Consider the following 16,069-nt stretch of genomic DNA (forward strand, 5'->3'; position numbering starts at 1 on the left):
CTTCTCTTTAGGCTTGTGTTAAAGTCTGTGGCTATGTTAGAAAGCAGGTGGAAAAAATTAGAAATTCTATGGATGGTAAGAATGTGGACACAGTTTTAATGGAGCTTGGAGTTCGTTTTCATCGACTTATCTATGAACACCTACAGCAATATTCCTACAGTTGCATGGGAGGCATGTTAGCTATATGTGACGTGGCTGAATATAGGAAGTGTGCCAAAGACTTCAAGGTAAGCATATACAGGTTGGTGATGTACAGCCATGTCGAAATTAGTAGCAGGACTCTGATTTTAATCATATGTTTTTTCTTCATAAAAATAGTTTGTTTCTGTTTGAACATTGCCATTCTGTGTGCTGATGTTATATATTCTGCTACTATACCAGCAGCTCTTTATCATGCCCAAATAGCAGTTTCCTGGTAGCATTTTATTGCTTGCAGGCTATATGTGTATACTGAAGAAGTATTGAGTTTGCATTATTATGTGTTCTATGTATAACTTTGCTGGTGTGCGTATCTCCCTATGGATGCATATGTGTGTATCTATATATAAATTTATGCACATGAGGAGAGAATGATGGATGTAAATCCTCTGTCAGGAGGAAGTCTTTTGGAGATCTAGACGGACTTTGTATTATAAGACTTTAAGCAAGTCTAACTCTTAATATGTTTCTTTCTTTTCTCTTAACCACAGATTGTGCTGGTGTTACAACTCTTTGATACCTTGCATGCACTTTGCAATCTTCTGGTTGTAGCCCCAGATAATTTAAAGCAAGTTTGCTCAGGAGAACAACTTGCTAATTTGGACAAGAACATCCTTCACTCCTTCGTTCAGCTGCGTGTCGATTATAGGTCTGCTCGTCTTGCTCGTCACTTCAGCTGAGAGCATGGAAAGAAGTGCTGTACCTTTGGGCAGGCCTCAATTGCTAGAAAGCACAGGGAATGGTTTCTTACCAAATCATGGTTGTAAATTCTGTGGGATAAAGACTGTTCAGAATAAAGCAGCAGCCATATTTAAACATGACTATATAGAAGGTGAGCAGGTAAAAATCTGAATATTTCATGTAAGCTAAAGTTCTCCCAGTGAAGAATTTTGCAAATCTACATGCTACTGATTTTTTATTTTTTTTCCCCTCTTTATTAGAAACATGTCGGTGTAGGAGAACAAGTGGTGCATTGAAAGAATGTTATTCTTCAATATTGAATTATCAGATACCATTTGTTAGACTTGAACTACAGAGATAGCATAGGTAGTGGATTACATAGACTAGACCAGTATGAAAACATTCTTCATCAATTTTAATGACTTAGACCTCAGCACAGCTAATCATAATCAAATTATCTTTGATTGGTGTTTCTAAGTCATTTCTTTCATTTAAAACATTATCCTGCTCAATGTAATTTCTTGCTCTAATTAATTAGCTTGGAATTTCCTTGAGCTGTAGGAGTAAAAGCAACACTATCCCAGAAAGATGTAATTTATTCATTGTGTAGCATTCTAAACAGAACTAAAGTGGTGAAAAGTTTTTTGGGGGAGGGAAGTTGGTTCTTTAGCTTTGGTTTTTTTGTACCTAATAGTCAAGGGCCCACCTGAACATATTGGCGTTGTATAATCTGACATTACTGTTTCTTTGATACTGGCACACTGAATTTTGTATGTGCTCCTGAAGTAAATGCAGCTGCCTTGCCTGAGGCATTCTTATTACAAGGTGAAGGTGCCCATTGTTGGATTAATGTAAGAACTTTCTCCTGTCTCTTGTTTTGTATGTAAATAAATTCAAATTATAATGAAGTGAAAGGATGAAATGTAGCCCAGCTTTTAATTTCTGGGAGGAATGGACAGTGGCTCTAGCACAAACCTAGAGTTGAAAATTCCTGTGCTGAAGATAATTGATCCTCAGTGCCTGAGCAATATAAAATGTTAAAGTGTGCAAAAGCTTGTCTTCCACTGATCGTAATTTTAATATTGGAGACAGGCTACTTTTGTGTCTGTGGTGCTCCAGTGTTTATTCAAGGTGTTTCTGAGATGGCCCCATAGCATGCATATATTGCATTGAAGCAACAGTGATGTTTGAAACATCGGGGGTGGCTTTTCCACAAGCAGTTGAAAATTGTTGTAAACAGACCTTTGTTCAGAGGGAGCTCTTGTGGAAAACAGCTTAGAACTGCTGTGGTTTATATCTTTAATCTGATTTACATCATCCCTGAACAAATCACCTGTAAGACTTTATTTCTACTTGGGCTCAGCATATGTTATGGAAACGTCTTTCTCTCCTATCTTCAGAGCAGCATGTGTATTACTTTATAGGTTGTTTGGTTGAATAAAATAATTCTCTTCTTTTGATAGTGAATTTCCAGGCGTAGTCAATATTGACAGTCTTGTGTGGAGCTTGGTCAGTTGAGGTGGTTCTGCTTCATTTTAGATTTAGGAGACCATTATATCAGTAAACAAGAGAACAGATGCCAGACTGTCTCAAAGTATTTGGGGAGACTGGCTGCTTTGTTGAGCTGTGTAGCTCTATTTCTTAGCCATAGCAAAGCCACAAAGAGTTTTGGACACTGGAGGAGGCACATGTTTGTGCTGCTGCCATTTTTTTTGTTGTTGTTGTTGGTTTTTGGGGGGGTTTTTTTGGAGTTTTTGGTTTTCAAAAGCTCTGATGTGAATTCAGATAATGTTTCTCTTACCTCTGTAACTAAAAGCCAACAATTTTAAGGCTGTGCTTTTATTAACCAATACAAAACCTTTCTACAAAAAAAAAGTGTCAATTTGTAAACACTTCTGAACAGTGAACATAATGTTAAGATTGCAGAATCACAGAAGTGCTTCAGAATTTGTTGTATGATTGATTGAATTTTTTTAAGGTTGTATGTAGTGTATTTACTATATTTCTTGCTTTATTAGCTGTTTTCCATGCATACGCTCAGTGCAGTATTTTCATTATGCCTGTTAACAGGAGGCAGCAAAAAGTAGGTGAATACTTAAACTTAGATATGTAGACTCTTCCTCAGTAAAAAGAATTTCTTTCACACAGTTCTTTTATTTCATTTCCATGTTCTTCAAATATCTTCATACTCAATTGTATAAGCCCTTCTATTAAAGAAAAAAAAAAAAGAATAAAAGTAATTTTACTGACCACATTTATCACTGGTGTGAGCTTTCCCTTTCCATCTCTTTTAAAAAGTCTCCCCTTGCACACACTGAGAGTTTCTGGAGAAGACTCCATTGTCAGAAAGTTTATGTTACAATACAAGTTGGATTGGAATGGGGCAGGGAACTGTAATTTTCACCCATTTTTAAGTTTAGAGCTCTTATAATACATAATTGGGGAAAATATTTCCAGTGGCTTCTGAATACAATAAAATACTATCCAAAATACAAATATGCCTTTTAATGTTCATGTAATGAGTTAAAGTATTGCCTTTCTAATGTTTCCTCCTAGAATGTAAGCATTTAACAGGCTGGCAGCCAAATGAATGGCTGAGAAGTGTGTGTATGTGTGTGTAATTATGTTGTCTACAATTGATGAAAGTGGCTTTGCAGTAGACTCTTGTGGGCTGGAAAATAAGCTGTGTTTTTGCAAGTCCTATAATTTATTAACATGATTTGGTATTTTATTCTGTTTGTGTATGCACAGAGGGCAGGAAGGAGTTGTTGGTGTTCTGTAAGAATACTTCACAACATAAAAATATAAAAAACTCTGAAATGGAAGTGCTTTGAAAAAATAAGAGATACTTAGAAATAGATGATAAGATGTGAGGAAGACATGAACTGAAAAGGTGTGGACAACAAGGAATTTTAAATGAAGTAGCATAGCACGTTGAAGAAGGTCATTAAAATATGATTAATAGAAACCTCACCTACGCATCAACCTGGGAGAATAAGCAGGGCTGGAATTAAAGACCTGCACAACTGTGTCCCATCCTGAAATGAGGTAAATCTCCAGAAGAGGGGGACTGGCTGCAACACTTTGACATGGAGCTATTCATCTTGAAACTGTTGGATTAAACAGGAAGACACTATCTGTACTTGAGCACACATCTGCTGTGAGGGATAGGTAGCGATGCTATGAATGTGAGCACTGCTACTTCTCATCGTGAGGAGTAGAAATGTATCAGCAATATGCAGACTGAGTGGAAGGAAGGAGAACTTGCTGGAGCTGAGCTTTTTTGTTTGAAGTTTTCAGTGATCTAGATAATGGTGACTGCTTGATTTGAGAGTGGCATGGTATTGACAGATAACTCACAACTTCAGTTGCCTTGGGAGCAATCCTCTGCCATATAGCTGGTGTTGGGCTGTTGTGGTCGAGTGTTGTCTGAATGGATTGTTCCGTTTCTGTAGGGAATGATGCAAGTATGTGGCAGAAATGCTGCATCTTGCAAAGTGCCCTGAAGAGGGTGATATCTGTTGGGTTCCTTCATGGGTGGTACATATTGGCCTGCTCTTCAAAAGCCCATAGTTCCAGGTCTCTCAATGCAATATGTGCATGACAGTAAGCCTAGTATGCTTGGTTTTAGATGTCATGACAAATTCCAAAGCACTGGGGTGCTCTATGGAGTAAGTTTTCATGGCAGTAGCTATCTTAATTTGGACTAGCATTTGTGCTGAAGCAGTCATGGGTGGAGAAACCAGGCTGACGTGATGGTTTTTCCTATGTGAAGGAAGTAGATACTTTAAATAATTGCTTGTCTAGTTTTAAGTGCAGGTAGGAGCTTTTCTCCTTTGCTTTTCTAGTCCCAGGAACAGCAGGGAGGATAAGCCAACTGTCAGCACCAAAATCCATCCTAGAGAAAAACTGAAAGATAGGAGCACCTTTCCTTATCTGGGGTTCTGCTGGATATTGGCTTCTAGGCATTATTTCCACCACCACCATCACTTCTGTATTAGTTATAAGTGGAGGTAGGTTTCTGTTTTGCTATCTATGTTGGAATATTTTCTCTCTGTACATCAAGGCTGACACTTTTTTTTTTTTTTCCCTTTCCTGGTGTTTCTTTACCTGTTTTAAGGGGGGGGGGGGGAGCCAGGCCTCCTACCCAGTCATGTTCACTGCTCTGCTTGTCTTTTTTTTCCTCCATTCTAATTTCTTTTGGTGGCAGGAGATTTCTGTACCATGTCTTCTGCTTATCTTAGAGTGGGGAAGCAGCTGTGTTTGCCTGTCGTCTTTTCTCTTGTATGGGGCACTGCTTACTTTGTGTCAATACAGCCCATAGTGTATGTGGAAGCCTTTGTTTCTACTTTTATTCTATTAGCTTTACATCCCTATGCCCTGTTTTCCTTTCCAGATCTCAGGATTGGACTATCCCTTCCCCTCTGTTACCACACTTTAACTTGTAACTTTGCAGCATAACTTCTAGGAGACCTTTACATATTATCTAGTGCTGCTTCATCCACATGGTAGCCTAGTAGTAGTAGTTTAGTTCCCTTCCCCTTTATTCCTCTAGCTTCCTCATATTCTCTCATCTCTGCAGTTCTCTGTTTCTGTATGCTCTCCCCTGACCAGGCTATATGGTGCATTGTATTGTAACTTTATGTAAGGGACCAAACATGGGGGGAAAAATATCTCTGCTTCAGCATCCATTAGGTAACGTGTCAGGAAAGTAACATGAAATGTAAAGTTGAGCCATCTCTGGATAGTATATTTGAGAACACCTTAATAAACCAAAATGAATACTTGACGGTTATGATATCTTGAAATTTTATTTGTAATTTATTTATTTGTAATTTTAACTCATCCTGATATGGGATGAAAATAAATTTGAGACTTTCTTACAGCACTCCCAAATCCTGCCCATCTGCACAGCTGTTTCCCCTCTGTGAAGTGAGGACTCCTTGGAGTTGAGGCTGCAATGCTGGCCAAGCTGCAGGCAGTGGTGGTCCCTACGTTTGCCATGCTAAAGCCTGTCCTGGTTCCAACCGAGCCACTCACCCCTGCTGCGAGGGGTCAGCATGCATGTTCTCTGCCTGCCCTTGCCCTCCCCTGGTTGTGTAGCCTGAGCATAATGTGAGGCTTTGGTCACCCTTGTGCTACAGAAGAGATCTTCACTTGCCCTGCATACGCTGCCTAAAAGGATCCAGTAGCTCTGAGCTATAGTTTGTCACCCTTGGAGGGTCGGAATTGTTCCACCCTGGTAATGTAATTTTAGAGCATGTGTGGCTGCCTCAAGACCCATAGCTGTAAGTGCCAGCTTGTTCTGCTGCTCTTCTAATATGCAATGTTCTTTGAAAGTTGATATTTTAAATTTTTAATTCCTGAAGCGTCAAAGACTCTCTCTCTTCTTTCACTGAAACCCAGAATTGTTGATAAGGCAGCTGGAGCCAGAGCTGGAAGGAACAAATACTGTTTTGGGAGACAGGCATCATGGCAGTGGCAGCTGTTGCTGAAAGCTTCTTCATGCTGTGTTTTGTTGTTGGCAAGGGTGGAGGAGAGGATGGACTAAGAGATGTTGGTTCTTTTCATTCTTCCTCTTTGTGTGCACACTGGGGCTCTGTAAGGTTTTGGGGCTGTTTCTGCTCCTCCCTCTTTGTTGCCTCGCTGTTTGCATCACAGTCTTCCCTTGCAATTTCTTCATCTTAACCCCACCTCATTTGTTCCCAGGGCTGTGCTTTGTCTTTCTCAGCCCTATCCCAACTTCATGTGTAGCCAAGGGTATATCCTGGCACAAACGAGCCCTTGTAGAGTACATCTGGTTTTCCCATTTTGATGATCAGTCCGTTGGGGATGGGAGCTGTTGTTCTACCAAGTGTCCAGTCTCATCAAGGCCACCTCTTTGCTTGAAAAGAAAGATGAGACTCTGGAGAGAAGATGTCCACAAAATCGATTCGTAGGTAGATAATTGCATGGTATCAGGGTAAATAGCTCTCGCTGAAAGACATGTTTAAGGTTCACCTCAGTTGATGCTGCCAGCTGAAGATGGTCATTTTGAACTCTACACTGTTTTGACGTGTGGTATTTGTAGAGAAGCCAGCTAACATAAGCTTGTGTTTGAAACATTTTTATAACATTCATTTTACTGTAAATGATTCATTAAAATTACTTGCTAAGTCTTAGACAAGTGGATTTTTGAAGGTTACTCATTTTACTTATCCACCCAAAGTCAATTTGAGTATGAATACAGAACATTTTACTCATAATAGCAAACAACTTCAGAGAAGAGACATTTATTCTGGAGGCAGAGATTCAAACTAGACAGCAATGATGCATTACAAATATATAATTATTTGCACTAATATTTGAGCAGGTGGAATGGATTAGTACATGGTCAACATTACACTGCTGATAACATGTATTTTTCTGTATTAATATGTACTGTGCAACATGTATTAAAATTGTCAATAATTCATTTTAACAGAGATAGCAATATTTATATTGTTGTATTCTACAGACAGCAGAGTGAATTGTTAAAATGCATAAAGCTGGGCTAGATTTAACTTGTTTCCCAGTCTGTGTGGCTTTAATTTCTCAGTTAAAAAAAAAATAAATAAAAAATAGCCAACACCCTTCAACCTAGAAAAAATTTTGCTCTTCTGTGGAATTTCTGATCCAAATCCACTTCTGCTCTCCACAGCCTGTTAAGAAACATCTTAAAGTAAGACCTCCAAGACCCAGCCCAGCCCCTTGTATTAAAACTGGGATACAACCTTGATAAAGTTTGTCTAACCAGTGAATGTATCTCCTTTTATAAAGGAGGATCAAGAGGAGACTCTTTGTGGGACTTGTCACTGGAAAATCTGATGTTAAGCAGAAAGTGCAACACAGGGTCAGCCACTAAGATTTAGAGGGATACCTTGAATCACATCTGCAAGTGGGTTTTTGATTATTGTTTTGTTCTGAGATGCAGATATGGGGTTGTATTCAAGAAAAAATGGATTTTGTTGCTTTTCCCTCCCAGGGATGTCTCTCTGCAGGCAGGCAACTGAGCTGCATGCAGCAGCAGACTTCGAAGCAGCCAGAATCCATGCATCCATCTGAAGACTCTAAAATGACTTCCGTGTCCAGCCAGGACACAAGTTCAACTGGACTAATATATATATTTTTGTGTCTTTTTTTTTTTTTTTAGTACATGCTGATATATATTAATCTCAGAAGTGGCTTTGGGGATGGATTGCTTCTTCCTCCTGTTCAGGTAGCTTGTTTATTCTGAAATAGTATAATGGCATCCTTCTGTGGTGTCTGAACATCTGCCATATGTACCTGCATGAACTGAGCCCTCAGTTAAGACCAAAGAAAAGAAAGTCTTACTTAGCTGTTCATAATCAACTTGCTGGTTTTTCATGTACTTTTTTCTTCCTGCAACAGTGAGAGCCTGGAATAGTAATTTTGAGGCTGGGCTTGAAGTCCAAATCTTCTGAAAGAGACCAGAATAGCCAGTTTATATTCGCTCAACATATAGGGTGCTGTGCCAAATTCACTGCTGGTGTGAGCAGCTGTAACTTTGCTAGCTTCAATGAAAATATGAATTTTTAAAAGTCCATAAGCACGTTAGACACATACCTTTGTCTTTCCACAATTAATTTTGTTGCTTACATAGCACGAGGCTTTCTGGAGAATATAATCCAATGTCTAAATATAGTAATTCCAATGCACTTGAGATCAATTAGATTTGTACTTTTAAACTCAGTTTTGTCTATAAAGATAATGTTATATTGCTGAAGGGATTTGGTATTTAAAGTGTCTGAACAAGTCTAAGTGGCTCTTGGGCATTATAATTTTTATTTAGCTGCTTTTAGCCCAATCACTAATCAAATTAAAGCCTACCATGGCTGGTGTATAACTCAGAGCAGACAGTGAAGCATGTTTAGCTGATAGCTCTTTATTTTTTGGCAAGCGAGATGCTAAGGTAGTGCTTTTGTTAGCAACAAAGAAAGGCCTCTTTTCTGAAAATTAAAAAGTAGGCTAAAGTGATTTTGGGGGGACAAAAAGACATACATCCAAGCTGGTAGTAGTCCCTACAAACATGGGAAAAGATCTCTTTGAAGTCTTTACACTACAAAGGCACTTTGCTTTAAAGGAAATTACTTTATTTGGTCTTGATAAATAGCAATCCTGTAAGAATAATAAGAATAATACTGCCGCTTGTGTAGAGGGAGGAGGGAAGGGTGTGAAAGAGCTGTCAGCTTCGCTCTAGGAAATTACTCCAGAACGTACCCTCAGATCAGACTGCCAGAGGGAGAATGCCTTGTGCAGTAGCAATATGATCCAAAATGTAGTTGTTTCCCATTTAAGACACTACGCATGTTGAGAAAACCCAAGCTATTCCTTGTACAATGCGTAATTCTCTCCATGTTGGTGTTTTCCATTCAGGCCCACCATATGAGGTAACGAACAGGAAGGTGGGCAGTTTTCTGTTTTGTTTCATGTAAAAATGGTACATTTAGCAACGTTAGGGGCCTAGCTGAAGAAGAGAAGGCAGAAAATAATTATTCAACGGGAGTGCTTAGTGCTCAACTGTTCAGTCACGTTGTGAGGGCAGAAATCAGCAGCACTATCAGCTAAAGAGAGTTCATCTTGGTTCTTTATTTCCAGGGCTGAACAAGGTCCTAGTCAGGCTCAGAAAATGCCTGTCCTTTAGTCTTAGAAACTTGTAAGAGTCTGTCAACTGGGTTTAAAAAATAGCGTGAGTTATATAGAGTACTGTCAGATACTCTTACACTTGTCTTGAACTTGGAATTGAAGTGTACTTCAATTTTAAGTGCCAGCAAATTGCTTTAATTCTGTGAAAAATAAGAAATAGCTTTCATTCTTGAGCGGAACTTGCTCTGTATAAAATAGACATAGGAAGAACTAGATGTGCTGTGGAAGCCAGGGGAGAGCCACATAACCTTTTTTTATTTTTTACTTTAATTTAGTGGCAGGTTATATTTGGATGTCAAACTATGTGAATTCCAAGGGGAAAATGGGATGCAGCCAGTTCTGCAATGAAACAAGATTGTAGAAGACAACATAGCTACTCTGCACTGCCATGCAAGATGTAGCTGGAGCCAAAAGAGGCAAAAAATGGAGCAGTTCTCAAGGCATGGTAACATCATGGGGACTGATATAATCAAATTCCCTTTCTGTGAATTTAAATGTGTACTGTGCTAGTTGTGTAGGCTCTCTATATCATGGACTAACAGAGAAAAGGAGCTATTCCAAAGTCTGATTCATCCTTGCATAGAACTAAAGTAGGGTAGAAGATTTGCTTCCTAGAAGAGTCTCAGTTGCTTCATCAGTTATGAAGGGATGCAAGCCACCGTAGACCAGCTAAAATGAGATTCCTAAAGGGTAAGATGTCTTAACCTACTTGTAGAGGCCCACTGATATTCATTATTTTGACCACTGAAGACTGCCTGTAATGAATTCAGCCCTTTCAGCTTGTTTGGCTCATTGGATTTCATTTTCCTTGGCAAATGGAAGAATCTAGAGCTGATTTTGTATTATTTGGAAGTCTGGTGGTAGACTAGAGAACAGAGAGTTTGGTAGCAGGCAAATGCTGCCTTTCAGGGTTTAGTAGTTGTCTTTATGAAGGCTGTACAGTAACATTGCTATAGCACATCATTGGTTATGGATTTATCTCCAGTGACAATGCTATGTGAAGAAGCACATTAGTGTATGTGGTGATGCAAAACTGAAAACTGTGCTTCCTAGATTGTTGTGGTATTGATCTCTTTAGCAATCTCAAAGCCAAGGGATGAGTCTCTTCTGGAGGAGCTGTTCTGTTGTGACTAATGAAGAAAACAAGCAAATAGAGGAACAAGAGAAAAGAGGTTAAACTGGACAAAAGGCTTGGACTGAAATCTGAAAAATGCTTCCTTTATTTCTCTTTGTTTTACTCTAAACAAGTCTTTGATTTTTTTAATCTGACACTGGCTAACTTCAAACAAAATGAGTTTTCTTCTAGCTTGGTTCCCTTCTGCTTGGCATCTCTTTCCTTCCACACCTGCTGGTCCTTGGCAAAGAAGAACAGGCCCTCTCAATTTGCTCCCTCTTGGATCCCAGCTCTGCCTGCATGAGTGACAGCTGCTGTCTGACCATTTGGTCGACTGATGATTGTGCATTTGTCTAAGACTGCACAATGAGGTACCATACAATTTAGACAATCTACAGATGCCATCCATCTGTTCCATCACTGGCTTCTTGCAGAAATGTACTTTTTTCTGTTGTCCTCAGAAGTTTCTTTTCTGGATCTCTTCTTCCACACTGAGCACCATGAACTTTCCTTCATAGGTGGAGTTCTGCAGTGCTGGTCCTGGTCTAAGTGATTTTCAGGCTTTTTGGTATTTCAGAGCTGCTCTGGCAGTCTGTTGGGGTGCAACTCATGTCTGCCTGCTTCCTGCAGGGCTCTGTTTATGAGCTACCCTCATATGTCCTCTCTACTTTCACCCTCTTGTTTTCCAGGATCCGTCTTCTAGCTAATGTTTGTCAGATTGTAAGAGAAAAAATGTCTGCTGTCCTTCCCAGGGGAGCTGAAGTATCTGAGAATTTTTTCCCTGTGCAACAATGAACAGTGTTTCTAGCCATCATATTTGCCTTTGTCTGTGTTATGAACTGTGACTCACAAAACATCATCTTGTCCCACCAAAGGGCCACTTGGGCTTCCTCATTTTTTATATATATATATTTATCTTATTTTTGTTTTTTAACTAGGTCCTTCAGGTTAGGACATTGATTGTCCCTAAAGCTGAAGGCTACCACCAACATCAAGGAGAAATTATTTATCTCCTGAAGAAAATCCTGAGTTTGGCTTAGACATCCTCTTAGATGACCAGTCTCTCCTAGAGTGCTTCCATCTGACCCACCATTCTCTTTTGACTCTGCCTTGGGGCTTCCTTACCTGGAGGTAGTTTTGATCTTTGGCAGTCCCTCCCTTCTCTTCATCCCTCCTTTCAAGCCACCACACACTTTTCAGCCAAGGCATATTTGGCAGGGTAGACAGGAACTATTCCAAGAATAGGATCTTTATCTGTCAAGCAGTTGCTTGTCATCTTGTCCCCTCCTGATTCACAGGTGGCTTTGAGCTTCCCCGTCTGGCAACACAGGAGGCAACTGCTAGCAGGTCCTAGCTGATTCAACTCAATAAAACAGAAGAATTTGGAATGACAGGATGAAAGCTCACGTTTTTGCACTGTGGTACTCTGCAGGCAAGCTTCTTATTCTGCAAAATCATGGAAATTGTGGTTGACATCAGCCTTGATGGAATGAATGTCCAGCCCAAGGTTGCTTTGTTGTGTTTAATGATTTGATTAGTTGTTTCAGGGCATCACTGTCTGTCTCCTGTACCTGCTGAGAGTATGCCATAGACTCACTGTGCCACGTTATCATATGTGAGCTTAATCTTTCTTGACTTGGATTTTTCTGTAGTCTAACCTGTGCAATTGGCCAATTCAAATATGGCTGTACTTAGCTGCATGGCAAGTATAGGGCTTATCTCTTGTATTCCTAGGTATGTGATAGATGTAGGATAAATCAGATTGAAAGGGACACCAGAAAGTCATCTGGTCCACCTTCCCCCCACTCTACCTCTTTTAAAGCAGGGTCAGCACTGAAGTCACGCCATAAATAACAAAGGGTTCTGAAGGCTGATTTGCTGATTGTGTCTATCCAAGTCCTGTTTTGCCAGGCGAGTGTTAATAGCTTTTTTGTGTAAGGATTACTCTTTGAACAGTGGAGTAAACCAAGTCTGGTTTACTGAGGAATAATGTCCAACAGGTTCCTCCCTCTGAAGACTCCCAAGACTCCCTTAAGACACTCTGGAGTACCCTCTGTGCTCTGCTGTGACCGCAACTTCTGTGTGGGTGAGTGGTCATCTGTGTAATAGACATAGGGTACACATTAACATCTCGCATATCTTTCAGTATACTAACATATGTCCAAACTGGATACCAGTTCACATGTTCCAACTGGTCAACAGATGGGATAAACAATAAAGTACTGCTGGGCTTGTTCTGTAGCCTTTGTTTTAGTGGGGTACTAATTTGTATTTCTGAACTTTGCATTGAATGTTTTGTATCAAATTTATTGGAGCATAATTTTTTTAATCTATGCCTCTGCCACATTTGGCTAACATGGCTAAAGAAACCCATGCCTAGAAATCCAGAGAGAAGAATTAGTTTGGATATATCCATGGTGAGACTCTGAGCTTGCTTACATGCAGGTTTCAGTTTAGGAAAAAGCTTTAGGTATAGTCCCTAACATAGGAAATCATGAAGTCTGTAATGGAGGAGATTTGCAAGGAATTGCAAGATCTCTATATTAAGGGAACAACTAGTCCTTTAGCCGGCAACTGCTGAAAAAATGCCTTACCTGTTGCCATTAAGTGGTCTTCTAGGAAAAAACACATCTATAGCATTATTGGATTACAAGCTGGAGTAAACCACCAATCTTCAGGTAATAACCCATCTCTAATTCTCATCAGGTTTTCCATCTACCAGCTACCATTGCCCCAATTATACCTGGATTAAAGCTTAGCTAGTCGACTCTGCTTGCATGTAAGGTTTGGTCAGACAGTGGCTGAAATAATTTGGGTTTGCTAGGCAAAAAGAAACAGAGACACTGAACTCCCCAGGGAAAGTGATATAGAGTTATTCCTGTGCAGTAGTCCAAAGGCTGCTTTGAATCTGAAGTAATTGGTTCCCAATCTTGAAGGCTTAATCTCTATTACAGTGTCCTGTAGCAGCATGGAGCTCAGGATGGATTTATTATTGAAGATTTTTACCTGAATTTCTTCATTTGGGCCTTTTGCTCTATGGGTACCCTCCCAAATTATATTTGTGTTTCCCTTGTCCCAAAACAAAGAATACTCCCCAAAAGCCAGAGGCTACTGGGTTGAATGTGGTGAATGAGGGGTTTGGTGATGGTAAGAGATGTGGTTTGGGGCTACATCATGCAGAAGGGGAAGTGTTGTTAAGCTGCAGAGTAGGAGTTGTGCCCTCTAGAAAGATTCCTATGGGAGTGGGACACTGATGAAAAGGTGTCCTCCTTCATTCTCCTTGCCCATGTGTGATCCAATGATGTGCTTCCCTCCTGCTTACTGACCAGATGGTGAGACTTTCTTGGTCTGTGTTCCTGGCTTTTGGGCTAGCTCAGGTATTGCTTGCATGAAGGGCAGTGCCCTTTTATATAGGAATAGAAAAATAGCTTTAAAGCATATTTAGAGTAAGTTTTTAGTTCAATACGGACTAGCCATTTTTGAAGTTCCTAGGCAAGGAAGGAAAACGTGGAACACTTCCCCAAACATTTTAGCTACTTAAGTTCCTGATTCTCCAAGAGAAGCTTTTTTTCCCTCCCCATAACTCTGTGAAATTTGTTGTCTTGTTTTGTTTTGTTTTATTCTTTGGTTTTGGGTTTGTTTTTTTTTCTCTATGAGGCTGTCATCTGAGGTTGGAGAAGCATGACTACTGATCTCTCTTTCCAATACACAGAGGAGGGAAGCTGCCTCACTCATAACCCAAGCAGAGAAACAGTTAAGCATCTTAAGCTGTGTAAGCAAAAAAAGTGAGAAATAAAATTGCCAACATATTTTTGACAAAAGACAGGAAAATGACAGGCTGTTTGGGGTATGCAAAAAATTTTTCCTTTCACACATATTGACAGCCAGAGGGGGGTTATTATTGAGAATATGGGTAAAGTTACTGCCAGTTTCTGCTAGTACTCATGTTTAAAAAGAAACTATGGAAACCAGGAGTAGGAATATTAATTAAGTTCAAATTTGGAATGCCTTTGCCAGGAGTGGCTGCATGAATTCAATGAAGCAGCCTGTTGGGTTGCAATTCACTACGTTGTTTGCAATTTAATAGAATGCTGAACTTTTCATAAATTAACATGTTGTTTCAATAATCTGATTAAAAGGTTATATGTTGATAAGATTAGTCTTCGCTGAGTTTTTTCCCCTTCTTGCTTAAAGAACCAGTGTATATTTTCTTTAATCAGTATGCAGCCATAAACTGTACCTTAGGGCAAGATCATTGGCTCAATTAGATTGTGAAAGTGCAGATGAAGTCAGTGCAGCTGTGACAGTTTACACCAGCTGAGGATCTGACCCTTGTCCCCAGATTCTGGTGAGCATCTTAATTATATAAATATTCCAAAAATATTGATTTTGAAAAAGATTTTTATTAGCTGTGGGAGTTGATTTAATCATATTGTTATAGTCTAGGATAGCACTGATGATACTTCATTCTCTTCTGGTTTGTCTTTTTCTTCTTTATAACTTGACTATATTATATACCATATGTTTGCACACATGTACATGTATGATTAGAACATTTTAATAAATATTCATCTATACAGAGAGAGAAGGGGAGACACATAAGCAAATGCAGGAAGAAACCTTTGCTTATAGAAGATCACCTCCCAGGTCATTTGAGATGCCTGCAATGGAAAGCTGAGTAGACTGAACACTGCAGTGTCCAGTTTAGAAACTCAGATCCACAAAAGTATTAGGGTGTCTAAATCCCATAATTTTGAAGAGGCTTTACATGCCTGACTGACTTTAAGGGGTCTGTGCCATACTCTGCAAGCATTAGCTGGGTTTGACAGGATGGGTGTGCATGATGGGACGTATATTGTTGCCTCTGGTAGCAGCCAAAGGCATGGAAGCACTGAACCACAGATGAACCACAGAACCTTAGAACAGAGTGGTTAGGTCCTTGTTCGTGTAGACAGCTACCCTTTCTGGCTGATTCCTTGTGCTTCTTCTCTTCTACATGGATTTCACCATACTTGAGTTCCACAATTGTTCATCTGTGTCCAGCTCTTCATATAACTTGCATGTGCAGGTACACCAGTTGGCATGACAGTTGTTGAGCAGAAATAGCCAAAAGCCCAAGAATGATCTGAACTTTATATCAAATAAAGAAAACCACATACCTGTTTGCTTGAAAGATCAGGTGCTAAATCATGAGTTAAGGGCCAAAAGAGCAGCCAGTTCTGTTAACTCTATTCCCGGTTTATAACCAAATCCTGAGCTCAGTTCGCTGAACCTGCATGCACATTCAACATTAACATTTGTTGACCAATCTCCCTCTCCCTTGGCCTTTTCTGACATCAAATGAGAGACTTTTGAAATGGCAACTTCAGCCTTGCCAAAGTGTCTTGTAGC

General features: G+C 39.8%; 1 protein-coding gene across 3 annotated transcripts in view; it reads left to right on the plus strand.

The window, feature by feature from the left end:
- Positions 1-3,375, plus strand: part of EXOC5 (exocyst complex component 5) — a 28,683-nt gene extending 25,308 nt beyond the window's left edge. The window contains exons 17-18 of one of the 3 annotated variants that reach the window (XM_030483140.2): positions 12-227; positions 690-3,375. In XM_030483140.2, coding sequence (XP_030339000.1) covers positions 12-227; positions 690-878 — 405 coding nt within the window. In that variant the 3' untranslated portion in view covers positions 879-3,375. The other 2 variants (XM_030483139.1, XM_030483141.2) reach the window with 2 other exon arrangements.
- The last annotated feature ends 12,694 nt before the right edge of the window (positions 3,376-16,069 follow it).

Source organism: Strigops habroptila, chromosome 4, assembly GCF_004027225.2.
Source record: "Strigops habroptila isolate Jane chromosome 4, bStrHab1.2.pri, whole genome shotgun sequence".
Classification (NCBI taxonomy): Eukaryota; Metazoa; Chordata; class Aves; order Psittaciformes; family Psittacidae; genus Strigops; species Strigops habroptila.